This window comes from Gasterosteus aculeatus, chromosome 21, assembly GCF_964276395.1.
Source record: "Gasterosteus aculeatus chromosome 21, fGasAcu3.hap1.1, whole genome shotgun sequence".
In the NCBI taxonomy this organism is placed as follows: Eukaryota; Metazoa; Chordata; class Actinopteri; order Perciformes; family Gasterosteidae; genus Gasterosteus; species Gasterosteus aculeatus.
The window spans coordinates 4,461,122-4,488,881 of NC_135708.1; the positions used below are offsets into that span (position 1 = coordinate 4,461,122).

At 45.3% G+C, this 27,760-nt stretch overlaps 1 protein-coding gene and 2 long non-coding RNA genes across 6 annotated transcripts in view; all 3 read left to right on the forward strand.

Annotated features, from left to right (window-relative positions):
• Positions 1-10,310, forward strand: part of LOC144390270 (protein NLRC3-like) — a 199,399-nt gene extending 189,089 nt beyond the window's left edge. The window contains exons 1-9 of one of the 4 annotated variants that reach the window (XR_013454328.1): positions 172-447; positions 1,723-1,845; positions 1,934-2,053; positions 2,429-2,542; positions 4,505-4,583; positions 4,737-4,947; positions 5,104-6,907; positions 6,998-9,095; positions 9,432-9,605. Coding sequence is in view for 1 of the 4 variants with exons in the window: in XM_078096745.1 (XP_077952871.1) it covers positions 9,432-9,693 (262 nt within the window). In the remaining 3 variants the exon portion in view is untranslated. Of the gene's footprint in view, positions 1-171; positions 448-1,719; positions 1,846-1,933; positions 2,054-2,428; positions 2,543-4,504; positions 4,584-4,736; positions 4,948-5,103; positions 6,908-6,997; positions 9,096-9,431 lie in introns of those variants that run through there. The other 3 variants (XR_013454327.1, XR_013454330.1, XM_078096745.1) reach the window with 3 other exon arrangements.
• A 546-nt stretch (positions 10,311-10,856) lies between these two features.
• Positions 10,857-15,977, forward strand: LOC144390363 (uncharacterized). The gene is made up of 2 exons (XR_013454396.1): positions 10,857-14,605; positions 14,750-15,977. It is a non-coding gene; the product is annotated as an uncharacterized LOC144390363 (long non-coding RNA).
• A 7,142-nt stretch (positions 15,978-23,119) lies between these two features.
• LOC144390362 (uncharacterized) lies at positions 23,120-25,241 on the forward strand. Its single transcript, XR_013454395.1, has 3 exons — positions 23,120-23,723; positions 24,922-24,953; positions 25,092-25,241. It is a non-coding gene; the product is annotated as an uncharacterized LOC144390362 (long non-coding RNA).
• Positions 25,242-27,760: the final 2,519 nt, after the last annotated feature.

Below are 27,760 nucleotides of genomic sequence, written 5' to 3' on the forward strand. Positions count from 1 at the left end.
ATATGGTCTCTAAGAGCATTTTGATTGGTTAGAAACAAGGATGTTCCTTGTTTCAATAGTCATCACATCATCTTTGTAGCCAAAATAAACAAGACATGTCACTGAACTGTGTAACACACACCATCGCCAGCTTCCCCAGGCAGGAAAAACCGGTCACATGACGCTCAAGACGTGTGTGTGTGTGTGTGTGTGTGTGTGTGTGTGTGTGTGTGTGTGTGTGTGTGTGTGTGTGTGTGTGTGTGTGTGTGTGTGTCTTTGCTGGCTCGCTGTGTGTTTCACAGTAACTCTGCAGGCTTTGTCTCACTCAATGATTCATAATCCACCGATTCGCTGCTGTTCTTTGGCTCCAACGTCCGCGAGCTTCAAGCACCGACAAAATGTCCCACTCGGTCCAAAGGTTGTGGACAAACCTGCACGTCATATGTGACTCTTCCCCACCAGCTAAAGGTGTGTTTGGAGTATTTTAATGTGGATTCCAGCTTATTGTAGTCAGGACTCTGCCGAATAAAAAAAAGATAATGCGTTGATGTATTTTATCATGATATATACCCTAAATAATGGTTTCCGGTACTGGTTCTGGTCCGGTTTTACGTCCACATGTCGAGCCCACCATCACGTGTTTTGGTTCTGTGAGATTAAACGTTCTTCTCTTTCCTCACATCTGTTTAAAAAGGTCGTGTTTATCAAAGTCGAAATGTGAATATGGTGGATAGAAAGTGTGGATTCATAGTTCTCACAGCGCCGACGTTTCCTGAAAGCAACACAGTTGAGGACACGCCCCTCACGTGATGCCACGCCCTCTAAGCAGATCAGGGCCAGAAGTCTGAGACAAAGCAGACGTCCTCTTTTACCCGGTAGTGATGGGAATTACACCTCTTTTTAGAGAACCGGCTCTTTCGGCTCTCAAATGGCTCTTCTGATTTTTTGGTGCTTAAATTAATTTATCACCAACAATAATGTAAAATTATGCGCAATATGAATTACTAATGTAAAAAAAACACTGTCAAATGTTTTTATATAAATACACTTTTATTTATACATTCTACAGAGTGATAAAAAAATTAATTAGTGCAAAAACAAACGTTTAACTATTTACAAAAGAACTTAACTAACTTTTAATTATTTTAAACTTTTTAATACTTAACAAATTTAAAGTGAAACAACATACAGAAGCTTACAGATTCACACAACAAAATATAAATTAAAATGTGTAAAACAAAAAGAAAAAAAATCAGCATGCAGAGTTTTGTCCTTCAGGGAAGATTTACATTGAGACCAAGTGGCTCCGCTTTGAGGGGCTGATCCTGTTTCTTCTCTCTGAAATTATCTGCCCTGTTTTGGAGAAGATAGAGATTTTAGTCTTGCAGACTCTACATTCTGCATTAGATGGATCAATGTCATTGACATGTGTCCAGATTTTGCTGCGTTTCCTGTTGACACTCACTTTCGTAACTTTTTCGTGTTGTCATTCTGCATGCTGAGTTTTAGTAGCCTATATGGTGATTTAACATAAATAACGTCCTGATGGACCGCTGCCTCCTGCCAAAGGAAAGCGCTTAAAAGAAACACGACATTTATAGGATGAGGATTTAAAATGACGTCTCTTGACACGTTGTCTCAAGACAACAACACAAAGTGTCCCATGAGAGTTTTAGTGTTGAGGTGAATGAGCTCTGTGTGTTTGTCCTGATGAAGATAATAACGTGTGAGCTCTCCCAGCAGGTTGGTGTGAAGGTGTGAAGGTGTGGACTCTGCTATGAATCAGGCTGAGGACCCAGAGGACGGAGTCCCTCCCTCTGAAGCCCCTCTGTGTGGGGAACATGACAGCCAGACCAAAGCTCAGAGGTGAGAGGACCATCTCCAACTGTCCTCCACTCGTCTCCATGTCCCAACGTCTCTCACTCACTGACTCTGCTTCTATGTGTGTGACCAGGATCCATCAGAGACCAGGACCTGGACCTGGACCTGGACCCAGCTGTGTGTCCATGAAGAGTAACCGGTCTATGAGTCCTCCTCTAGACTTCAAAGACGTTGGTCCCTCTGTTGATGCAAGGTGAGGGTCTCAGGCTGATGATGAGGTGTTTCTACCAGACTCTCTGGTGGAGGTTCTGGGTTTCTTGCTCCAGGGCCCTTCAGCAGTGTCCAGTGAGGGAGGGAGAGCTCCATGGAGGACTTGGTGAGACCTGTTGGGACTAAACCAAACTGACTGGTGAAGAAAACAGTGAGCTGAAAGACTGAGCTGTTGATTCTCAGTGGGACCAGCAGGACCAGTAGACCTAAACCACTACAGGGAGTCATGTGGTCCACATCCAGACCTCACGTCATGGACCTTTACCTTGTTTTGGTCTCTGTGAGGACGGACACCATGTGAGCTGATGCTTCATGATTAGATGATGACGTGATGATGTAATCTCAGTGTTTCTTTCAGTTCACATCAGCAGAGAGGAAAGTCTCCTGAACCCAGATGTTTGTCCATGAAGAGTGATCAGTCTATTGATCATCTGATTAACTTCAAAGATGGACGGCGTTCTTATGACACAGAGTAAGTTCTTAAACAGATGAAGAACTGTTCTGATCCTCAGTCATGAATTACATAAATGTTTGTTCATTGTTTAAAGTGTTGTTTCCATGACGATCCATCATGACAGAACTCATTATCTTCATCTAACTGGTCTGTGTGTGTTTAAGTGTGAATCATTAATTGTAAACATCCTCAGATGTAAACACAATGTGAGCTATTTCCTCCACATCAGGATCAGCAGAGGTCACATCTGGTTATATAATAAAGGTGGTAATATGTTCTGCAATAATATCGGCATGTTATTAAATTCATCCTCAAAACACAGCTGTTGCTTGTCAGATGCAATCAGATGGACGGTAATAAAACGCCATGATGCCGTCACAATGCGTAATGACGCTGATGGCTGATCTTGCGCTCTTAGAAGACGTGGCACATGGAAGGATTGGCGCTGTAGTGCAGCGCACCGTCGGCCTGTTTAAGGGCAGATGGCGCTGCCTCGACTGCACTGGAGGGAGGTTGTTGTTTACTCCTGAAAAGGTGTGAAACATCGTGCTGCATGTGCTGTGCTACATGATGTGGCTCAGCTTCCAAACGTGCCTCGACCCCCTGACGCCGATGTTGGCCCAGACCCTGTCCCCGATCCCCAATCACTGCCGCCAGTCTCTCATCAGGAGGGGACAGCTCCGGTGTCCCTTTCCCACCCGGGCAGACACACCTTGGCGATGGCTAAACGCTTTTTTGCATCCACTTTGATGTCAGACCAGTTTTTCTTTATTTGGATCCGAGGTCGTGAGGCTGCAGCGTTGCTCTGCAACCTTTTGCCCCTCAGGTGCCTTGTTGGCATCAGTGATGTCCACACTGTGTCCTCCAAAGAGCATCTTACTTCTCCTTCCCACCTCCCAATGATCATTTCCACATCACACTGAGTGAAGTTACGTTTCTTCGTTTTCCTCTCAGTGTTTGTCATGATTTCGCAATCGATGAATATTAATTTGTGGGCGTTCCACAGACTATATATGGGCAACTATGGGCGTGACACGAAGCCGCAACAGCTGCGCTGCATTTAGAAGTGATTGTGATTTATTAAGGGAAAACTGCGTAGGACGTTTTATAAGTCTGAATATTTCTGTGCGTCCGCACGTCCTACGTTTCATCCGTACGCCACTTCTGGAGCAAATCCTACGCAAGCTTTTATAAATGAGGCCCCTGGTCCCCCTGGTCTAACACATGCGCTCACTCACAGAGTGCGACCCCCAGTGGACTGATTAGGAATAGCAGCTACTTTTATAGAAAAGCTATTTGTGTCTTTGTGTAATTCTCACAATAGTAAAGTCATCCAGCGGGCTGCACTGGACCCCCCGGCAGACCAGATTTGGCCCTTGGGCCTTAAGTTAGACACCCATGATCTAACTGGTCTGTGTGTGTTTAAGTGTGACTCATTAACTGTAAACATCCTCAGATGTAAACACAATGTGAGCTAGTTCCTCCACATCAGGATCAGCAGAGGTCACATCTGGAGACAGCTGCAGGTTTCTGGAGACAGATGACTGGGACTGAACATGTGATTAGAATAAACTCAGTGCTCTGTGGACCAGCTGACGTGGTCTCTGGACTCCATGCAGAGGTTTGGACAAAGTATCGTCAGTAGACTCTGTGAAAAGGTCCAAAGACTAGTTTCAGAAGGTCTAAGGAGACTTCTAGAGGTCAGGGTACGTTTTAAAGAGGTTTGGAGTAGTTCCATAGGACTTTGGACCAGATGCAGAGATCTGCAGACGTTGTTATGACCCACAGTAAGAACTAAAACCAGATGAAACTGATGACTAACTGTCACTCAACTAATAAACTGTCCGTCATCATCGACAGTCTTTAGCATCTGGTTTTCATCATGATCAATCATGACAGAAGCCAATATCTTTAACTAATGTTGTATTGGTGTTGATGGTCCAAACACCATGTGAGCTGATGGTTCATGTTCCTCCACAGAGAGGACCAGGAGAGCTCAGAGGTTCCCACAGGTCCGTCTGCCCAGCAGCATCAAACACACCTGGACTCCATCTTCATGGTGTGTACATGTACAACTACTTTAACATCCCTCAGTTCACCATCATCCCCACGCTGCACTTTGTAGACCAGTGGATTGTCCGCCTGTCCAACATGGACCTGATGGTGGCTTCCATGTTCTAGTTGGTGTCATTCATAGAATGTTCTTTTCCAGCTGCTGGAGGAGAACATCCTCACATTTGTGAAGAACGAGCTGAAGAAGATCCAGAAGTTCATGAGTTCAGATTACCCAGAATGCTTAGAGAAAGAGGATGAGGAGGTGCTAGATGAAGAGCAGAGGAGGAGCAGAGAGGCCTTTGTGAAGATCTCAGTGCACTTCCTGAGGAGAATGAAGCAGGAGGAGCTGGCTGAGCGTCTGCAGAGCAGTAAGAGGATTTCTCTACAGACTTACCATGCTGATACATGAGACCTTCACTAATGTCTCCAGAGATGGACAGAATATATTCATAGTCATTCTCTGAGGAAAGACATGTTGAAATCTATTCTGTGACTCATTGATCTTCTTTGTTGTCTTCATTCAGGAATTCCTGCTGCAGTTTGTCAGCGTGAACTCAAATCCAACCTGAAGAAGAAGTTCCAGTGTGTGTTTGAGGGGATCGCTAAAGCAGGAAACCCAACCCTTCTGAATGAGATCTACACAGAGCTCTACATCACAGAGGGAGGGACTGCAGAGGTCAATGAAGAACATGAGGTCAGACAGATTGAAACAGCATCCAGGAAACCAGCCAGACCAGAAACAACCATCAGACAAGAATACCTCCTCAAAGCCTCAACTGGAGGAGAGGAACCAATCAGAACCGTGATGACTAAGGGAGTGGCTGGCATTGGGAAAACAGTCTTAACACAGAAGTTCACTCTGGACTGGGCTGAAGACAAAGACCACCAGGACATACAGTTCACATTTCCATTCACCTTCAGAGAGCTGAATGTGCTGAAAGAGAAGAAGTTCAGCTTGGTGGGACTTGTTCATCACTTCTTCAGTGAAACCAGAGCAGCAGGAATCTGCAGGTTTGAAGAGTTTCAGGTCGTGTTCATCTTTGACGGTCTGGATGAGTGTCGACTTCCTCTGGACTTCCACAACAATGAGATCCTGACTGATGTCACAGAGATCTCCTCAGTGGATGTGCTCCTCACAAACCTCATCAGGGGGAAGCTGCTTCCCTCTGCTCGCCTCTGGATAACCACACGACCTGCAGCAGCCAATCAGATCCCTCCTGAGTGTGTTGGCATGGTGACAGAGGTCAGAGGGTTCACTGACCCCCAGAAGGAGGAGTACTTCAGGAAGAGGTTCAGAGATGAGGAGCAGGCCAGCAAGATCATCTCTCACATCAAGACCTCACGAAGCCTCCACATCATGTGCCACATCCCAGTCTTCTGCTGGATCACTGCTACAGTTCTGGAGGAGGTGTTGAAGACCAGAGAGGGAGGAGAGCTGCCCAAGACCCTGACTGAGATGTACATCCACTTCCTGGTGGTTCAGTCCAAAGTGAAGAAGGTCAAGTACGGTGGAGGAGCTGAGACGGATCCAGTGTGGAGTCCAGAGAGCAGGAAGATGATCAAGTCTCTGGGAAAACTGGCCTTTGATCAGCTGCAGAAAGGCAACCTGATCTTCTATGAATCCGACCTGACAGAGTGTGGCATCGATATCAGAGCAGCCTCAGTGTACTCAGGAGTGTTCACTCAGATCTTCAGAGAGGAGAGAGGACTGTACCAGGACAACGTGTTCTGCTTCGTCCATCTGAGTGTTCAGGAGTTTCTGGCTGGTCTTCATGTCCATCTGACCTTCTTCAGCTCTGGTGTCAATCTGCTGTCAGAAGAACAAACAACCTCGGCGGTGTCTAAAGTCTCTAAAGACGAACCTGAACCAAAGCGTCTCTACCAGAGTGCTGTGGACAAGGCCTTACAGAGTCCTAATGGACACCTGGACTTGTTCCTCCGCTTCCTCCTGGGTCTTTCCCTAGAGACCAATCAGAGTCTCCTACGAGGTCTGCTGACACAGACAGGAAGTCGCTCACAGACCAATCAGGAGACAGTCCAGTACATCAAGGAGAAGATCAGTGAGGATGTGTCTCCAGAGAAAAGCATCAATCTGTTTCACTGTCTGAATGAACTGAATGATGCTTCTCTAGTGAAGGAGATCCAATGGTTCCTTAGTTCAGGACGTCTCTCCACAGAAGAACTGTCTCCTGCTCAGTGGTCAGCTCTGGTCTTCATCTTACTGTCATCAGAAGAAGATCTGGAGGTGTTTGACCTGAAGAAATACTCTGCTTCAGAGGAGGCTCTTCTGAGGCTGCTGCCAGTGGTCAAAGCCTCCAAAAAAGTTCTGTAAGTACAGAGAGAGTAAATTCATACATCAGAACTTAAATATGCTGCCATCTTTTATACTTACTGCTTCTTCTTCATCCTTCTCTTCAGACTGAGTGGCTTTAACCTCTCAGAGAGAAGCTGTGACGCTCTGTCCTCAGTTCTCAGCTCCCAGTCCTCTAGTCTGAGAGAGCTGGATCTGAGTAACAACCACCTGCAGGATTCAAGGGTGAAGCTGCTGTCTGCTGGATTGAAGAGTCCACACTGTGAACTGGAGACTCTGAGGTCAAATTAATTTAGTTTGTCTGAATGTCTTAAACCAGCGCTTCCCAACCTCCAGAATGCCGTGACCCAATTTGAAAATCTTTTGCGGGCCACCTAAACCTTTAATTACAACTCTGATCAAAACATAATGATTAAATGACCTTAATAATTTAACCAAACGTAAATGTTTTAACCGACAATGTATGTTTTGTATACCATTTTCTCCGGAGCTCATGTGCCGTGTTTTCCGCACAATAAGGCGCATAAGATACTGCAGTTTATGGCGGCAAGTCATCGACTGACACAAAATTCGAGAGCGCAAATCAGGTCGATGCGCTCGAGTAAATCAGACATCCGCAGTCAAAAGTCTGTCTCGCGTGAGATATTTGCTCTCTCGCGGAGCGTGAACTTCCTCGCTCGCAAGGTTAGTCTCTGCTCGCGCTCGCTGTTGTTCTTTCTGACAGTAAGGGGGCGGAGCCAGTCACCATGGTCTCTACACCTGATTGGTTACAAACCCCGTCTTTGGATTGGCTGGAGTGATGCATTCACACAACTATAGAAGCCTATTTCCGCACTGAAGAAAGGGGATAGAAAGTGCATTCAGGGTCCGATCGATGCTGCGAGGTGCGTCCGCTCCCGCTGCCCCCTCGCCATCCACGCCTTAAATCTTCGGCTGCTTTTAGAATAACTTATTTGCCCCGTTAAGATGGTTCAGCTACTGTAGAGAAAAGGGCGCCGTCTCTCGCTCTTTAATCTCATAAAGTGCTCGGTGAGAACGACAGCTTTGTTTCTCCGACGCGCCCTGAAAGCAGCTCCATATCTCACGCGCTTGAGCGCCGCTCAGCATCTCGCCGTCGTAGACGAGCTTTGGCGTGTTTGGCAAAGCGTCTTGAGCGCCGTGTATGGATCAACCGATTAACCAATTGATCCATATATATATAAGGCGCTCCGGATTATAAGGCACTGTCGTTTGTGAGGAAATTAAAGCCTTTTAACTGCCCCTTGGAGTGCGGACAATGCGGTATATTGACTTTAATACTAGTAGAGGGCGCCCCGTTTGTTGACCAACGACAGGCGGACAAGAGCAGCCGTTTCCAGCGAGAGCCTTATTGTTTTATTAATCTGTCCGTTTAAATTGTTTGTGCTTCATCAATTAATGTTTCACATAACTAATGTGCCGCATCATAAATATTTTTATATTAATTTCAAAGTCAATTACTCCACAGCATAAACATCATCATTGTTCATCAGGATTTCCGACTTCATAAAAACCTTTTTCCACCAGAAGATGAACCTTATCTATGGAGCCATAAGCTAAGAGACTAAACTATGGACAACAATCTGTTTATGTTTCCATCACATCATCGGATCCTTGTGGAACCAACACATTTGATACGGAGGGAATTAAAACACAATGTTGGCTCACGATAAATCATCACAGGGTCGTCCTATTAATCCTCTTATTCATGCTGCGTGATGTTATTTTAATATGGTTCATTGAGGAAAATGGGAAAAGCAGAGGTGTAAAAGAGACTGAAACTTGGATTTCTGGCGCTTCGGTGACAATCTGCTTGGAGTTTGATGGTTGCTCATTTAAGGTGTAGATGGTAACTGACATTAAATTAGCAAATAAAGATCCTTTTTAATCACTTTCCTGTTTTAATAGTCTATTCTACACTAGTACTTGTATAAACACTTAACTGATTTTATATGAAATAGGATTTAATTTTAACATCAATGTTATTTTTCTTGTTGATTGTTGTCTCTTCAGACTGAGTGTCTGTAACCTCTCAGAGAGAAGCTGTGACGCTCTGTCCTCAGTTCTCAGCTCCCAGTCCTCTAGTCTGAGAGAGCTGGATCTGAGTAACAACAACCTGCAGGATTCAAGAGTGAAGCTGCTGTCTGCTGGATTGAAGAGTCCACACTGTGAACTGGAGAATCTCAGGTCAGGATTCAATTAAAGTCCACTTGGTGTCTTTATTTACATCCATAAGATTCTTTCTGCTTGCATGATTTAAATCAAATATGTATTTTCCAACTCTTTCCATAAAATGTGTTTATATTCAATATAATGTAAATATTTGACATTATAGAGTTAGTAGTAATGTTATCAGGTTGTTGATGTACATTAGTGGGTGTTTAGTTGTGACTGGAAACCAGTCAGTAACCATGTTAATGTGACCCCTCTGTACCTGATAGGATCTCAGTACTGCAGTGACCTTCCAGCCCTCACAGCTCCCTCAGATCATGTGACATGTGTTCTTATTCTGTGTGTCTGCAGGCTGTCAGGCTGTCTGATCACAGAGGAAGGCTGTGCTTCTCTGGCCTCAGCTCTGAGCTCCAACCCCTCCCATCTGAGAGAGCTGGACCTGAGCTACAATCATCCAGGAGACTCAGGAGTGAAGCTGCTGTCTGTTGGACTGGAGGACCCTCACTGGAGACTGGACACTCTCAGGTATGAAGAGGCTGCAGCCACAGACCATCAGTCTGTAGAGGAGGTAGAGCTGGAAACCTTTTCTCTGTCCCACTGTCAGCTTGGTTAATAAGACCCTGACACACCAAGCTGACCTCAAACTACCAGAGACTCATCAAACTGTTTGTGTCCCACATGAGACCATCAACACAGACAGAAGTAGTGAGGAACAGTAGCCAGGATGAGCCTGAACAGGGAGGAAGGTGATGAAAACCTTGTTTCTCTGGAGCTTTGTCTTGTCTCCACGTTATAAGAGAGGACAGTGTCTCCTGACACGTTGACGGCATCATGGTGGGTTGATATGAGTCAACGTGGTCACCCTGCAGGTTTGTGGGCTCTTAACAACTCAAACAACACTTGGATGTTTAGATGCTGGTCCTCTGCCTCCAGTGTGTGTTTGTCCTTTAGTCCAGACATTATTATTAAGAGACAAACAGTCAGAGAAACAGTCTGTTCAAAGCGTCTTGATGGATCATCACAGGAGGAACGTTTGGTGTTTTAAAGGAGTTCAGCTTCACCTGCTTTTGGTGCTTTGCACTGAGAGACGGTTCCCTGGATGATAAGAGTGGACTTGTTGAAGCTACAGGTGACAGTCGGCCACAGACGCTCAGTGAAGAACCAACAGCTGATGGTGGACCTGGAATTAGTATCAACTATATCGTAGAAATGAACAGAACATACCAAAAACACCATCCAGATAAATGTTGCCATCCGGATGGAGTAAATGTGATTGTGGTTGGATGAGAAGTGTTGGGAGCGGCTAGGGGGTCGTATTAGGTTACTAGCAAATGAGGAACTAACTTATGGACATTAATAGAATTATTAATAATCACTAAGATACTTCTCAGAATGAATAAATAACGGGGCACCACCCTGAGCTAACAGGGACCAATAACCAATACTATAAATCAAGTCTCATAATTGATATTCACTCCTTGAGAATGAAGATGTTGGAAGGAGTTAAGTTCGAGCACTGGCGATGTATGTCAACGGTCACCATATAAATGCGCAAGTGAACACAGGAAAACGGTTCTTTAAAGTATAACAGGGTTTATTAACTCACAGGAACACCGATCAAGATCACCTATAACTGCAACCAACAATCCACATAACACTTATTTTAAACCTACTCACTAAACAAGCAATCAAAACCAGAGTGTGTGTGTGTGTGTGTGTGTGTGTGTGTGTGTGTGTGTGTGTGAGCACAGAGGGGGTGAGAGAGAGAGGGGGGAGGCGAGGGGGGTGCAGGGAAGGAACGGCGGTGCGGTTGCGCGCAACAACAAGCGGAGTGCCGGTTATCACACTAGGGGGCGAGCGAGAGCAGCGGGGCGGAAGTGAGACCGTTAAATCAAACCACCGAGGAAGACGGGAACGTTAAACAGTGGCCGTTTCTCAATACCTAAGACGGCGAGAACGGACTCGCGTTCCCGCGAGAATAGACTCGGGAGACAGACTCGGGAGTCCTGACTCACGGGTACGGGAGAACGGAGAACGGACATTTCCGCAATTGGAACAGCAGCTGACTTGATGACGTCACCACAGTAGGCGGTCTTTGTTTACGCACGCAAGTGGAAATGTATAAAAAGCCAGCAGCGTGTTAACGGTTGTGGAAGGTGTTTGTTGAAATTGCAAAAGTATTCTGATTGAGTAGCTGGCAACGAAGAGCACAATAAAAACATATTGGTATTATTATATTTAATAATTAATTAATTTGAGTAGTAACTACATGGATCCGATACATATTGCTGTTGCGGTCGGCAAACTGTATACAGAAGCTGAAGAGGAGGCTGCCCAACTCAGGAGAAACATACGCAAGCGAAAATCCAAGATGAGGCGAAGGATGGCGAGGAGACGTGCCATAATAGCATGTCTCGCTTTCTCTGTAAGTTTAATTCAGTATAAAGCATTGATGATATGTAATCATTTATATTAATGTCAGCTGTGGTTTTCTCTGCTGTTTGACTGTTGTGGCTGATACTGCAAGGTGGTTGTAATACAGATTGTTTGGAGCAATGCCCTCAAAGGCACATTACAGAAAAGATACCTTCTACATACGAAACCTACAGATGTTATTAATGATAGGGCAGTTGTTATGTGTATCAAGGTTAGCTTAATCCAGGCCTAATAAACCACCAGGTACAGAGGAGGTTCGATACGGTAACAGCATCTGACCATCGATTAGCCTACTAAAGCATACACACCCAATGGTCGTCTTGGTATTCAAACATTAAGAGGTTGGTATTCAGATGGACAGAGGCATAAACATCATTATGAGTTACTGCAAAACGCAGCAAGACCTCATTCATTATGGAATCCATGGAAACGTTTTTATTAACTATATGAAATAGTCAAAGCATAATCGTAAAATGCAGCATTTCTTTAATATTACGAACTGAATAACCAATTTAACAATATTAATACAGTTGTTGCATTTGGTTATTACAGAACAAACATCCTGTTACTAAATATGCTGTGATGAAGAATGATGTCCCCATCAATATTTCAGATGGAGATGGCCCAAGACCCTGGCCCTCCTCATAATTACACACTGATAGAAGCTCAATACTCACTCCCATCCAGTCTTGCTGGAGTTTCGTTGGCCTGTGAACAGGCTTTCGTTGCCCGCACGCCACTCTATGAGGGCTTGGGTTTCCTCAGTTGTCCCTTATTGGAGATATCACGGTCATATTAGTTCAAATGCACAATGACACCCATTATTACAAGCCTGCACAATATGGATAGACAGCCAAACAATTTGGTCTAAGATATAAAGACCATGACGTTCAATTTAAACATGCCACAGAAATATTCATTTTCCCACCGTGTTTGAAATGTTCTGCATTCACTTGCTATCTTGCGTTTCTTTGCTTCTGCCATTTTGTCGTCGCGGAATTTTTTTATTTAAACCTTTTTTTTGTGGAAAAGCTGCATTAGGACTGCAGCTAGTGAGTAGCTCCACCTACTGGTCAAACTAAGAACTACAATACAGTCAAGGGCAAGTTTCATGTGTGGGCCACATTCCATTCTATTTTTATAATTTGCTGCGGGCCAATAAAAAATAGATCCCGGGCCGCAGTTGGCCCGCGGGCCGTACTTTGGACACCCCTGTATTAAAGCAACGAGGAAGACGACAGTCGCACTGCTATGGCAACGCTATCTGTTGCTAGGGACTACGGCTTGGACGAAGGAGGGGGGGGATACTTAGACGCGGCGCGAGGAGATTCTGTCCCGCGACCAGCGGAACGTAGATCAGCAACGTGAATCAGGATGGTCGGATCCATGTGTGTGCAGTTACAGAACCAACGATGTGGCTGGCGATACGAAATGAAACCACAGGCAAACGGATCTCACGGCGGAGACCCGGGAAAAGAAAAGAAAATAAGGAACTATTCTGACCATGAGACATCATTCAGCAGCGTAACACAGTCGGCGCTTTCACTCTCTTACAGCAAACGTATCACAGCATCAGATCAACAGGGGACATTACGACATTTGCAGGTACACATTCAAACATAAATCAAAGGTAGCGGATTCGTTGATCCGGACTCTATCGTACCACGTTATGACTGAACAAATCAAATAAACATCAAGTTCATATCAACACGCTAAATTAGTCTGCCCAGAAAACCAGTGTTACTGTTTGATGGGCGTTGGTCATCAGCTTCCAGCTGACTGAGGACAGTTGAGCTCCGCGTAGGGAAACTCAGTGGATGAAGGCGATTTCGGCCGTGGGGTCCGAACTTCTCGTTGGGAACAGAGGCGGCGGGGGGTCAGAGAGCAGCTGTCTCTCCGGTCCTCTGGAGTCAACAGGAATGAAATCAAAAGGGAAAAGGAAGCGGGACGTAGTGGAGCGCGAGTCTTGAGTTCGTCCAGCGACATTAAGACTGAAACTTGGGAATTGGAGGGAAAGAAAAGAAACCAAACAACGTTGTGTTGTCTCGATCTGTCACTAACGGGAAGTCAGGCGAAAGAGATCGATCCTTTGGCGCGATCTCTTCTTATGAACTTGAGGTCCAGGTTACAGGCCAGTGACTTTCTATTCAGAATGTTGGTCCCTGGGACAAAACCAGCTGAAAACCCCTAGAGGGGAAACATCCTTCTCACCTTTTCACCCGTGACCCGTTTTCATGCCTGCATGTCACACTTAAATGTTTCAGATCATCAAACTAATGTAAATATTAGACACAGATAACGCAAGTAAACACAAAATGCAGTTTGTATCATTAAGGGGAGAAAAGAATCCAAACCTAAATGGCCCTGTGTGAAAAAGTGATGAAAACATAAATGAAGTGAGGTTCATCACATCTTTGGAAAGCCCAGTTCCATTTCTCCAGCCACAGCCGTTCTCAATCTAGAAATCACTTAAATAGGAGCTGCCTGACAAAGTGAAGTAGACCACAAGATCCTCACAAGCGAGACATCAGGCTGCGATCCAAAGACATTCAGGAACAAATGAGGAACAAAGTCATTGAGATCCATCAGTGTGGAAAAGGTGACAAAGCCATTTGTAAAGTTTTGCGAACCACAGGGAGAGACATTGTCCACAAATGGGGACAACATGGAAACATGCACATTGTGTGAATACTGAATGGTCTGTATCTGCTTTATCTTTATGAAACAGTTTAATGTGAATGTTCCTTTGCACACGTCCCATGAAGCTTGATCTGTAGCATGACGTCATTTCTCCCGTTTGAATTCACATCTGGTGAAAGTACAGTGACAGGTCCATTTCTTATTTGTTATCCATTCATCTTCTTCATGAATATATTCCAGCACCTCGTCGCTGTGTGACGCCTGACTGACAGTCTGTGGTCGTCTGTAAGTAGTGGTAGAAGAAGAAGAGGTGCTCCATGTGGACATGAAGGACAAAGCTGTGTGTGAGAGTGATGTAATGTCCATGTCTCCATGCTGCTCTGACCCCCCTCCTCCTTTCAGGGTGAAGCCTGATGGAGTCCGATGGTTGAGACCAGGTCTGAGGAAGTGTAAGTGTGCTTTGATTCATGAAGATTCAACCATCTTCACACTGTGACATCACTCATTCACCTCTGTGACGTCATCATCAACGTGTCAGTAGATGAACACATGATTAATAACTGCAGCTGTATTGTGTCTTGTTCTCTCATCAGATTCCTGTGAACTCACAATCGACACAAACACAGTAAACAAACAACTCAAACTGTCTGACAACAACAGGAAGGTGACATGTGTGATAGAGGATCAGTCATATCCTGATCATCCAGACAGATTTGACTACTACAATCAGCTGCTGTGTAGAACTGGTCTGACTGGTCGCTGTTACTGGGAGGTCGAGTGGAGAGGAGGAGTTTATGTATCAGTGAGTTACAGAGGAATCAGGAGGAAAGGAGACAGTAGAGACCGTTTGTTTGGATTCAATGATCAGTCCTGGAGTCTGATCTGCTCTGATGAAGGTTACTCTGTCCGTCACAATAAGACAGTAAGATTCATCACCTCCTCCTCCTCCTCCTCTGGTAGAGTAGCAGTGTATGTGGACTGTCCTGCTGGCTCTCTGTCCTTCTACAGAGTCTCCTCTGACACACTGATCCACCTCCACACCTTCAGCACCACATTCACTGAACCTCTTTATCCTGGGTTCTGGTCTGGTTCTGGTTCCTCAGTGTCTCTGTGTCCTCTTCAGGAGGGAGAGTCTCCTCCTGGTGGAGAACCTTCCTCTCTGCTCACCACATAGTTCAGTCTGTACAGCTGATGGTGGTTCATGTGGGTGTAGATGCAGGTGGAGCAGGTGAGGGGTACCTGAGCTGGTCTGGACTCTGGGGGGTCCACAGCTCTCTGGGACTCAGATGGAAGTGTGAAAGAGCTCAGCTTAATGCTGCTGTGCTCCTTCAATCAATAGATGATCATTTAGATATTGGCTCCTAATTAGGCTTTAATCTTCATCTTTATGTGTTCAAGAAGACATTTTATAAGACGCTCTTTCATCTGTCCCCCCATATGAGACAAATGTGTCCTTACGTGTGTGTGCGCTTCATCAGCAATAATAAAAACAAGGTGAAGAAGGAAAATATGAATGTGTAATTCTTTTTGAGCCCATTTTAACTTCAAATCTTTCTAAATCTGTTGAGTGAAATCAAATCTAATTTCACATAATCAGGTTTGTTTTGAACAAGAAGCTTTTTAATGGTTCAGCAAACCTCTCAAGGAAATATTGAATATGCGTTACTTGTGTTTTTATTCCCTATAATGTCATTTACAACATTTACTCCATGTGTTACTTTAACAGAAATAGAATTGTTTGGCTCTAATGTTAATAAATGACTTTTATTGGAAACAACTGTACATGTTTAAACAGGCCATCAAATAAAGATGCTTTCAACACGCTGTATTATTTCTTTTGACATGAAATACTCTGATCCTTTTTAAAGATGCTGTACTATTGACTTTTGTACTATTTCCTCCATAATATCTGTATTTATTCTACAGCCCTGTTGCTGTGTCAATAGCACAGAGGAAACATTGGTGGTGCAGCATGTTGAAGAAGGAAGTGAGTAAATAAAGAAATGAGTAATGAATAAGTTGCTTTATTAACCTTATTAACCTTCACGCAGAGTTGTCTCACAACAACACAAACTACTGAGCTCGCTACTTCAGGTGCAACTTGAAGCTTTCATTCTGCACCAAATATCACACTTAAGTCACCAACAAAAACACACAAAGCACAAGCACACATTTGATAACAGGGTGGAGTTTATCTCCTCACAAAGTGGAGTATTGAAAGTGTTAAACGTGATTTCCCGCCAAAATAAAAGACAAACAGCAGCAGCATTGCCACTAAATGCAATAAAACACGCGTTGTGCAGCGTGGACAGAAAGAGGAACGGCTTTAACTTTCCATCTCTTAATAACATGGTTATTGTAGCTGAAAGAAATGATTACAATAAAGTACATCCTCATTCTGCTCTAAAGCAGGTGTGTCAAACTCATCGTAGGTCACTTTGATCTCCAGCCATGTCCAGGGCTGATATGAAGGTCCAAGGTGATTCTATGTGGACGTTTCTCCAGGTTTCATGGCTCGGCTTGACCTCCTCACGCACAAACGCATGAGGACCGTCACCGACTACTTCCTGGCTCCCTGATGGGAAGCTTCCGGATGCTTCTCTTTTTGAGGTGAATGCTTTTAATTTGTGTCGTCAGTGAAATGGATTCATGAAGATGATTCAATGAGAGGACGATCGGGATCAATCTCTCTATGAATAAATGCTACTGACTGATTAATGCTCAAAACAAGCTCACATGGGACAGTATTACATATTATATTTGGACTTCCGTGACACTAATGCACACTTCATATGTATTTGTGTCATATGTATGTATATAACAGAGTTTCGGTGACCTTCAATATTTATCTCCATAAGATATTTCTGGGCTTTTTAGGAGCAAAGAACAAGTTCCTGTTGTCATGCAGAAGGAAGTATTAGAATGTGACTCCAAAGCTGAAGTCATTTAGTGAGTGTTACACACTAAATGAAGACATGTCCAGGGGGCCACATGTGAATTGAGTAGATGCATCTGATTGTTAGTGTTCATCTATTTTCATTTCAGGGTGTTGCATTAATGCTCATTCAGGTTTATCGTCAGCTTGATGTGGGAGCTATTATTTAGTTACTTATTCTTGAATATAGTTGGATTAATTGTTTGGGTAATTGGATCACTAATTGGCTGATGCTGTGCGCACCTGGAGGTTACTTAGGGGCACAGCCAGGTGGGACCAGCATGCACCTGGGTGACTAATAGTGTTTAGCAGTGAGACAGTGAGACAGAGCACTGCATAGGAAGGCAGACAAGTTGTATCGTATGTGTTGTGGATCCTGTGGAATAAAGGCGAAACAAAGGAAAAGATCGGCCAGACAATCCGCTTTCTTACTGCGTGACAGAAAACAAAAACTAGGTGCAGCAGTGACCCTTTGATTCAAAGATGTGTTGGTAACAAGGACAAACGGCCACTACAATTAGCATGTTTAATAAAATAGTTGTAATATGAATCAAACACAATTCATAGTCATTTATGTCATATAATTACTGTACACATGAACAGCCACAATGTAACGTTAAGACCTGAGCAGCACAGCATTTCTACCTCCCATGTGCTCAGAGTGAGTTACTTCCTCTGTGGGGAAAAACTGTTAGATCATCAGCTGTTAACAGCCTCATATGGTTTGGAGGAGTAAGAACATGATGTAGAGTCAAAGGGAGAGAGAACAGTTTCATTTTCTCTTTAGTTCAACACTGATATACAGAGTGAAGGTAAAAGATACAACTTACATTTTAAAATCAGACTTTGTTGTGATTTCCATCATTGTGACCGTGGCACATGGAGTACAGAGGGTGTGCTGCAAACCGCAGGGTTGGTGGTTCAAATCCCAAGTCAAAACGTCCCTAAGCAAGACGGCCAAACCCCTAACTGCTCCCCAGGCGCCCTTATGTTGATTTGATCTAAGGAAGTTATTATTGCATCATGCTTTGAGTTAAGGTTACATCATCACTACTAGTTAACTTTTGAATGGTATTCAACGTTTAAACATATAAGGATTTAATTCCTGATCGATTATCATTACAGGCTTAGACTTTTACTTTCTTAATTGGCTTTTTAGTTTGAATTTAATTATGACTTTAGGGATTTTACCTTAAGATGATTGGGTTTTTGGGGTTTCCTCTTCTCTCTCCTGTGGAAGTGTTTACGCCGTATTGTATAAGTTTAATCTCAGGTTTCATTGAGTTGGACTTTTATTTTGAATTTGCTCAAGTCAAAACTGGTTTGATTTTCTTGGAGCAGTTTGAGATTTTTTTGGATAATTTGACCTGTATTGATGGCGTTTTGACCTGTATTGTAGTTATTACTTTGACTCAGCGTTTTCATTGACTGTCTCACTTTCAGATCCAGTAGTTTACTTTGCATTGCTGATTTCAGTTGTCAATCTGATTCAACATGTTTTGTACGTTTCATTAGTTTAGACTTTACATCATTTGTCTCCTCATAGTCAGTGACACAATAGCTCCTGGGACAAAAGGGACAGCTCAGGGTTCTTTAGATACACCAGGTTGCATCATGGTTACTTTTACAAGGACCAGAGAGCAGATGAAGATCAGATGGAGCCCAAAGAAAGAGAAAGGGAGTGGAGGAGGATGAAGAGATGCTTGAGAAGATGGCAGAAGAATGGGTGGTTCCCAACCAGGTCACCACCTGTGGGTGAAGACAGGCGCAAGGTGTGGAGGGAGACTGTAGCAGCAGGAAACCAAGCCACTACGGCTTATGTGGGAGCCGGCCGCTTGGATAAGTAAGAAGAGACGTGTCTGCACCAAGCGGCTGCTCGCCTACTGGAGGGCAGTCCACCCAAACACCCCCAAACCTGCGGTTGGACTGGCAGGAGAAGAAGAAGCAGATTGTGAGTCCGGTCAAGATGTCACCCCTCTCAGTGCAGACACCCATGCCCCCCCTCAGCTGTACCCAGAAATGACAGCAGCTGCACAGGAGAGGCCAGGTCCTTCCCGCCACATGCAGAGAAAAGGAGAACTTCAAACAGTCCCTTTGTGAAACCCAGCATCCAGAACAAGAACCTCTGTTCCATCTGAGAGGAGGAACGGGGAAAGTCGTGAGCGATGGAGAAGATGAGCCTGAGGGAAACAACAAAAGATGACATCGTCACATGAGGGTCACGAGGGCGTGGTGGTGGAAATAGGAGAAGAGGAAGCAGGTAGCTGTGAACATGAACACCAGGGGGCCGCAGAAGAGCTGTCCATCACATCAGGACTCCTGTCCATCAAACCACATGTGCAGAGAACCCATCCAAACCACGGCGAAGGAGGAGAAGCTGGTGTTGGAGGACGTCCTCCTCATAGACATTCTCAGATTGTCATGGGGTGATAGCCAGAACGAGGGTTGGACTCAAAAGCGGGATTCAGAGAAATAAACATATTTTATTTTTGGCAGCAGAGGGACTTCGGGATCCGTGGCCGGGGAAGATGCTGGAGAGGCAGAGAGGCACAGGGGTCCAGGCGGCAGGAGCGGTGCGGTAGATAGAATCCACGCTTGAGGGAGAGGTAAAGATCCGGCTGGCTGGAGGAGTTCTCCCAAGCCGCGGAGGGCGAGAGGGGAAGCCGGGGAATCCGTCAGGTTCCGGGAAGCAGGCTGGGATGGGACCGAAACATGAAAAAAAAAAAAAAAGGTCAATGCAAAAAAACTCTTTCCTTAGAGAATTGATCTCGGGTGAGAGCTGGCCAGGTTACCACTAGGCAAAACGATCTGGCGAAGACTGGTGCTCCTGCTGTTCCTTAAGAGGGGTTCCTGACGATGGTAAATGCAGGACAGCTGTGACAGCAGGCAGCCACCAGACTCCGCCCAGGTAACCACGGAAACCTGCTCTCCCAGCCTGAAACAACACCTCCAAAGCCAGTCAGATCATGACACAGATATCTGCAGCAGCAGAAACAAACCAAAGACAGCGAGACAGGAGACGACTGCAGGTGAGAGACAAACAGCCCCAATACCCCGTCCCCCCCAGAGGACAAATATCCAGCAGGTAGAGACCGTTCAATGGGTCTCCAGCAGCCCCCACCGCGCAGAGGCAGTTGACAAAAACAGTACGAAACATTGATTTACTAATAGAGGGAAACTGTCAGTAACAATGAGACACGGTTGTGAAAGATTTAAATGAGGAATGAAGGTGATGAGAATAGTACCTAGTGTCAGTTTTTTGTATTAATGTTTGTAGTTTTTTAGTCTCCTCCTAAACTCAGAGATGGGCTGTAAATTGTTGAGTGCTGCTATTGAGTGTAAAGTGCACGATACACTTGATACAGTATCTGGATGATGGAAGCAAACGTCAGATCAAAGGAACATTGATAGCAGCAGTACATGAAATAGGGAAACTTGTTAGACGGTCAACCTGTAATGGTACAACAAGTAGTACACACTGGAAGCGAATGGCGTAAACAAACAGATGGTCGTCCTTGTTTCAGCCCACTCAGCTCTCTTTCCCTTTCTCACTCCGTTGAGACTTGGTCGAAAGTCTCTCGGAGACCCTTTTTAAAATCCTGGATGGAATTTGTTCCGAGCAGTAAGAGTTTTTATACACACATGTGAAGGCCATCCTCAGTGGCAGGTGCAAATTATAATTAATAGACCAAAAAAGAAGAAACGCGGATATGAATACCAAACAAGATGTGAACCGTCTATGAGATCGAGTCGACCGCCCTCCCTTCTCAGGACACAGCTAGTGGTGTGAATCTTGTGGTCTGAAAGCATTGTTGTGTGCTCACAAACCATGCGATCGTAGGCCGGCTCTTGATCTTGTAACCGGCGGCACATATTGGCCTCAGTGTCAATGAAGGCGTGCAGCTCGCTCACTGGCCTTTTCAGGTAGTGCACTTCATTGGGGGCACGAGAAAGTGCCATATTCACGTTGTATCCTGTCGGAGGAGTCCAGAGAAGTGAAGCGCCAGCTCCGGGTCTCCGGTTGTTTCCGTGGTACATGGTGAATATCAATAAAAAGACTTGTGGAAAGCCTGTAAAAAGGCGTTTGATAGACGGTAAACGACTCAGTGTAGTCTTTAAAAAGACCGGTGGAAAGCCTGTAAAAAGGCTCAAATCCTTGAAAAGGGTTTTTGTTTTGATGGTAAATGACTGACTGAATGTGGTCTGTGAAAAAGGGTGTTGAATCTTTCAAAAGGCTACTTAACTCTGTAACGGACAGATGTCGCTGATAAATTCTCTGGAGAAAATATCTGAACTGCTCCCTCTGAACTCAGTAAGACAATGAACAGAAACATCTGATTCCGTTTGCAAATATTCTGATTCCGTATGCAAATGAATGTTGGAATAATACGCACTCATGTGGGGCGAGCATTCCGTCACCATGGAGACGGGGTACAAACACGGCGCACAGTAAAATATGTATATATACACATCTCATAAGCAGCACGTTCAACAACGTCTCTAAAATTTCAGCCATTAACAAAGACTTTAATACAAGACATTGAAGACATTGTTCTGTATCACTATTGGTCAGAAAGTAACCTGTATTTAATTTGCCTACCTGAAACCCTTTGATGCTCACCTCAGAGTTCAGGGCCACCGTGATAGAGAGGGGGAGCTGCTGCTGTTCGGCTGTGCAGGAACCACTTCCTGTTGACCTGCAGACCACCGAGCCGCCACGCTGGAACACAGAAACCTGAGAGGAAAACACACGTTTCATATAGAATATGACATAGGAAGTAACCCTCGCTGTGTGAATTGAGACTTTAACACTAACTGTGTCCAGGGTGACGGGCAGACCCAGAGTCCGGCCTCCTTTATGCGCCTTTGCAGTGAGGACGTCGTACCAAACCTAAAACACAAACAGCCCTTCATGTAACAGGCGCCATGAGGTGACTTGTGAGTCACTAGAAGACGTTTGTTACCTGCTGCTTGATTTACCTCACCAGATCCAGGAAGAAGGACTCGCACAGCTTGAACACGCGGCTTGGTTACAGGACTGGCCAGCAGTGCTCCACCTACATACAATCAAAGACAGTTAAGATCATAAAAGTGAGAACTTCACCCAGTAAAAAAAGGTATTTATCACCAATCATATACTGGTGGTCCACAGCGAAGGTGCTCTGTTCTCCTGGGAACTCCACCCAGAGAGGTCTGTGCGCGTTTGAATAAAACAAGCATTTCCATAAGCTCTTCTTAAAAAGTGGATCTACTGATGTTTTAATGACCAACTTAAAACATGACAAACATGGACCTCTAGTGTCAGAAAGCAGACGGTAAAGTGGACAAACAGCCTGCAGTACTTCCACTGGGCAGCAGAGGGAGGCAGACGGAGGTGTGAGCCAGGTGGAACAGAGTAAACCAGTAAGGCAGCAAACAGGACCTGAGGGCACAAGAGGCAACACTCGGATCATTACACACTGAACAAAGAGGACTGTGCACGTCGACGCTGATATTTAACAAGGCCACCTCCTCTTTGTCCACTAAGACACATTTTGACCATTCGTCCTGTTTATTGTTTTTTCACGCTAATTGAAAAAAGACCTAGGAGATGATATTCATTAAGGGAAAGCAGTCGTTCCTGGTGGATCCAAATGGCTGTGACTCATTTGACTGAAACAGTCAGAGAAGCTCTGTTGGATCGCAGTGCGGATGGCGGCGGTGACTTTCTCCCCAAACAGCTTCGTCCCCTTTGCAGAGTGACCTCTGAAGAACGGCTGCAGGGCGGCCGCCTGCTTCCAGCGCGGCAGCATCTCCGGCTCCGGGTCACGTTGCACGCCAGGTGAGGCATCGGCCACAGACCACCGCCCCCCTCAGGCCGCAAAGAGAGAGCACTTTGCTGTGTTACCTCGACAATATCGCATGTAGAATCGTCAGGGTTTATTGTATATTCTTTCCGGCCTGATTAGGCTCTCGCCTCACAAGAAGAGAATGTATTTACTTGTTTATATCCTCTTTGTTGATCTGTCCTCATCGGTCTCCGGCTTAGATGAATGAACCTGTGTTTAATGTCGCATTGCTGCAGTTCCCTGAGACCACGTCTGCAGAAATGCAGATGTCACGGTGTATGTTCTTTGGGGTACAGGCAGGACACAGCAGGTTTGGTGGACGATCCTTTTATTTCGTTGCTTCAGTTGTCAACGCAGCGAGAGCTCCCGGCGTCTCGCTCGCTCTGCGGCTCTCTCCTCCTGATCGCCCTTACTGCATTTTAAAACCAGACCAACACCATCAAAACACATTCAGCTCAGCTGAGGCCGATTGCCTCCACCTGCCACCGTTCACAGTATATTTGCCAGTGTCAAAAAGGCAGTGTCAAACTATTTTAATTCTTCCGGAGTTCTTCCAACAATGGACAGAGTAAAATTGAACCAGAAAACTTCCAGTGTTGGTGAAAATAATCTATTAGAGTTAACAGAGGTTTTACTCTGTCAGTGTTATTGACTCTCTCAGGCCCTGATTCAACACTGATTAGAGCAAGATGCCTTCCAGAGTATCACAAAGAATACTCTGGAGAGCCCCGCCCACCAACTTTCCCGGTCAAACTGAGAATGTGGATTCTGGCATCGCCATCTTCCTCGCATCGAAATACTGTGGTAAGTCTTTCTACTATAAACTATTCCCGTTGTTTTTCTTCATTCTAGTAGAATCTGTATAAGAATAAAGGAACGTATTCATTCACCACACTAGTCAATGTTGGGTTCGTGTCTTCAAATACCGAATTTCAAATGGCTAACGTGATATCGGGTCGGCGGTTAGCTTAAATGTAGCAGCCACATGTCTGACCGCAACACCAAACTGAACAAAAACGACACGAGGTAACGTTAATGTCAGCGAGGACGAGCTGTCCTGGTGTGTTATGTGTCATGCTTGCACATTTATTTCAGTAAAATGACGACAAAAATTCGTTGAAGCAGTCATATTTATTATTTCTATTTGAGCCGGAGCAAATCGCTTTAGCGTCACGTCACAATTTGGTCGAGCATAGCGGGACATGTCGCGGACATGCGGACGTGCTCATAGGACCCGCTAGTTCACCGGCAGACGGCGGAATGCACCGAGTCGACCCAGTTAACGTGAACGGAGCCGCGGCTCCGAGAGGCTCGGTTCACGTTAGCTGCTGCTGTAGCCATAGATATATAAAGAGTAGACGCTGCACTGGCTGCTGAGGCGCAAACAAATATTTTTTATTATATTATATACCAGAATATTATTACTGTTACGCCTACTATGAATATTAAAATACGCCGAATCATGTTTTCGGTGTCATGCCTACAAAATCCCGTGAACATCCGCTTTTGTATTCAGCGAGTGACGCGCTGACACTTCGTTGCGCCAGCTGGCACTGAGTGGAGCGGGTGACCGGTCCAAGCTGGCGGCCCCGCGGCTCGTCAGCACCACTAGGCAGCAGCGGTCGATGTCTATTCTTTATGTCTATGGCCGTAGCTGCTGCTTAATTTATGCTTCCACGTTACGGCGGCGGCGGGTGTGGCTGTGTGTTTCTGCGGGTGCCGAATCCTTGGTGAGCCGAAGCTCATATTGAAGCGCAGGCTACGGAGAAGCGTGAATTTACAACACTGGTTCACCCACTGAGGGACCTGGACGAGCAAGTGCACTTTCGATACTTTCAAATGTCAGCAACTGCCGCAAATTACGTTCTGAGCGGACCAATCACAGCACTTGCGATCCACGTCAACTCGACTCGCAGTTAGATCTTTTCGGAGGTGCACGTCAGGCTACGGCGGAGGGGTCTACGTAGTTACTTATTATGTATATTTTCCTTTTTTCTTTCAGGTTGTTCTTTAATGTACTGTGGTGCTCTGGTGGTAAGTAATAAGTTGATGTACTTGACCGAAAATGTAGTTGTGTTTGTTATTTTTAAAGCTGAAATAGGGTATTTTCAGGTTGTCAGCTTGTATGGTGTTGTAGATCATATTGTTGATTTCAGTTTGCTGTCTTTGCAGATACCATCATGTTGATCAAAACAGTCCTGTCATCCAGCACCAACCAAGATCTTTGCCACTGTGATAAGATGTGAGCTTTACATGTTTTAGGTTTACTTTTGATGCCAATATTTCATGTTTACTTGGAATAAATATGTATTACAGTATGGATACAATTGTCTGTGTGTTTTTCCCCCTGCATAGATATGCAACACTGGTAGGAGTTGGTTAAAAATCAACACTCTTTGGAGTGATTTCATAATCAACATAGTGTAAAGTAGGTTTAACACTGGAAAGGTTATTTCTTTTATAACTCTTTAGTGTTACATGTGAATAACACTATGGGTGTTACTTCTTACATAGTGTAAAACTTGATTGACACTCAGAGTTAATATTATTACACTACACTGCACCTAGTGTAAAATTTTAACTCTTACCAGAGTAAAATTGACTCTGGAAATTTAACTCTGTGTTCAGTGTACATTTAACACTCTGTAGATGGGGACCATATGTTCACTGAGGTAGTGTTAAAATTGACTCTTTAAGTGTTGTATTGACACTGGCGATTTTACTGTGTGTGAACGCAGATGTGAATCTAAATATGGTTTTGATCAGCACAAGCGTCCAGAAGCAGTACACGCCGTCGTACCGTGTGACGAAATACTGTGAGGCGTGTGGAGAAACACACAGAGGCGGTAAAAAGCGCACACATGCAAGCATGTTTCCACTGTGGAGCCACAAATGGAGGGTGAGGACGAGCATGAATGCTTCATTCAACCCAGTGAAAAGAAAGAGCCTCAAACAGCACACATGTTGTATGACTGTGAGACACGCGTTCATAACGGTAAGCACCTAGTGAGGAACGACACAAGACCAGAACACACAGCTTATACATCCACAGCCCACAATGCATCTGGTTTGACAACTCTATCATCCTGGAGTATCTTGTAAAACAGAAGATCCGGCCCACGGTGGTCATGAGTGGGCGTCACGCTGATGTATGACAACGCAGACCAGCAGACATCAGAAGACTCACTTAGTTTTCTACGCATGCGTTTGGCACAAACACCCGCGGCGTTGGGGTTTGAGGATCTGGAAAAAGGTTATTTTCCACACAAGTTCAACACGAGGGCGAATGAATACTACGTTGGCAGAGACCCCGACCCGTCTTACTACGGGTACGAGACGTGTGACACTGAACAAACTTCATCCATGAGGTGGTGCAGCACAGTTTGTGGAGAGAAATGTGATTTCCAGGCAGAGCTCAGCCTGCTGTGTCAATGATGTAGAGGCGTTGTGGAGCGCGTGCTCCATTCATGGTGGAACATTCCTAGAACGCACGCAGCTCCACCCTGTTCCTCTCACCACTTTGCCATCCAGCTGTTTGGGTGTGTTCAGAACCTTGTTCCTCCCGCGGGACACGGTGGCTCTGACACACGAGGGGCTCCACAAGACACAAGAAGACGTATTCTGATGTTTCCATGCAGTGGCCTGAATACGTGTCCCACACGGAGAATATTGACGTCAGACATGCACTCAACCACGGGGAGCACCAGTCTGCTCCGTTCTATGTGGACGGTTAGAATTCGCTTGTTATGAATCGGCCGGTTGTTTTTTTCCCGGATGTGTCAAATGTTGCGTACAGAGCGACATGAACCCCGTCACCAAAGTCCCGTATGGTAACAACACAAGGCGCTTATGGAGAGAACAGATGCCCTGCAGAAACAACAGGGTTTGAACGTTGTGCTGATGTGGGAGTGTGAGTGGGCCTCATCAGAACCATCCAGCGCTTCTGTACAGGCCTTTATGGCCACGTACAAACAGCACAAACGTCTGGATCCTACAAAGGCTCTTTGGCCGGCGTACAGATGCTATGAAGTTGTACCACAAGGTCTGCGATGATGAAAAAATCAGATACTAGGACTTTACAAGTCTGCATCCAACTGTACAGAGAAACAAACAGCATCCCGTTGGCCACCTCCAGATTATCGTCAGGGATTCTGAGTCCATGGATAATTACTACGGCTTCATAAAGTGCACAGTGCCCCCCCCCGAGGGCTGTTTCTCCCCGTCTTGCCGTACAGATGTCATGGAAAGCTCATGTTCCCGCTGTGCGGGTTGTGTGCTGACACTTTGAACCAACCTTGTGAGTGTGTTCACAGTGAGAGAGAGAGGCAGCTGTCTGGGGTTCGGGTCCCTGGAGCTACAGACGTCTGTGGAAAAGGGTCAGCGGATTGTGTCCACCCATGAAGTCTGGCATTCTCCCAACAAAACAAGCACATTGTTTAGTGGACATGTGAAGACGTTCATGAAATGCAAGCAGGAGGCATCAGGCTATCGGGGCCACGTCAAAACACAGGCTGATGGGGAGAAATAAAAGGAGGACATTCAGCTAAACCCAGACTAAATGTGTGTCCACAAAGCCATGAGGAGCTGTAACAAACTCTCTGTGGGGCCGGTTTAGCATGAGGAGTAACATGTGAGCTGATCACAGTTCATGTTCACGACCAGTTTGATGTGAGACAATTCTGTTTGATCCCAGATGAGGCGGCTTTGGTGCAGCGGCGTCATGCAGACAGCAGCAACTCTGGTGTAAGAGACGTAAATGTCTTCACAGGAGCCATGACAACGGCCCACGCCAGGTTGATGCTTTACGACTTGCTAGATAAGCTGCAGGAGAGGCTGTTGTA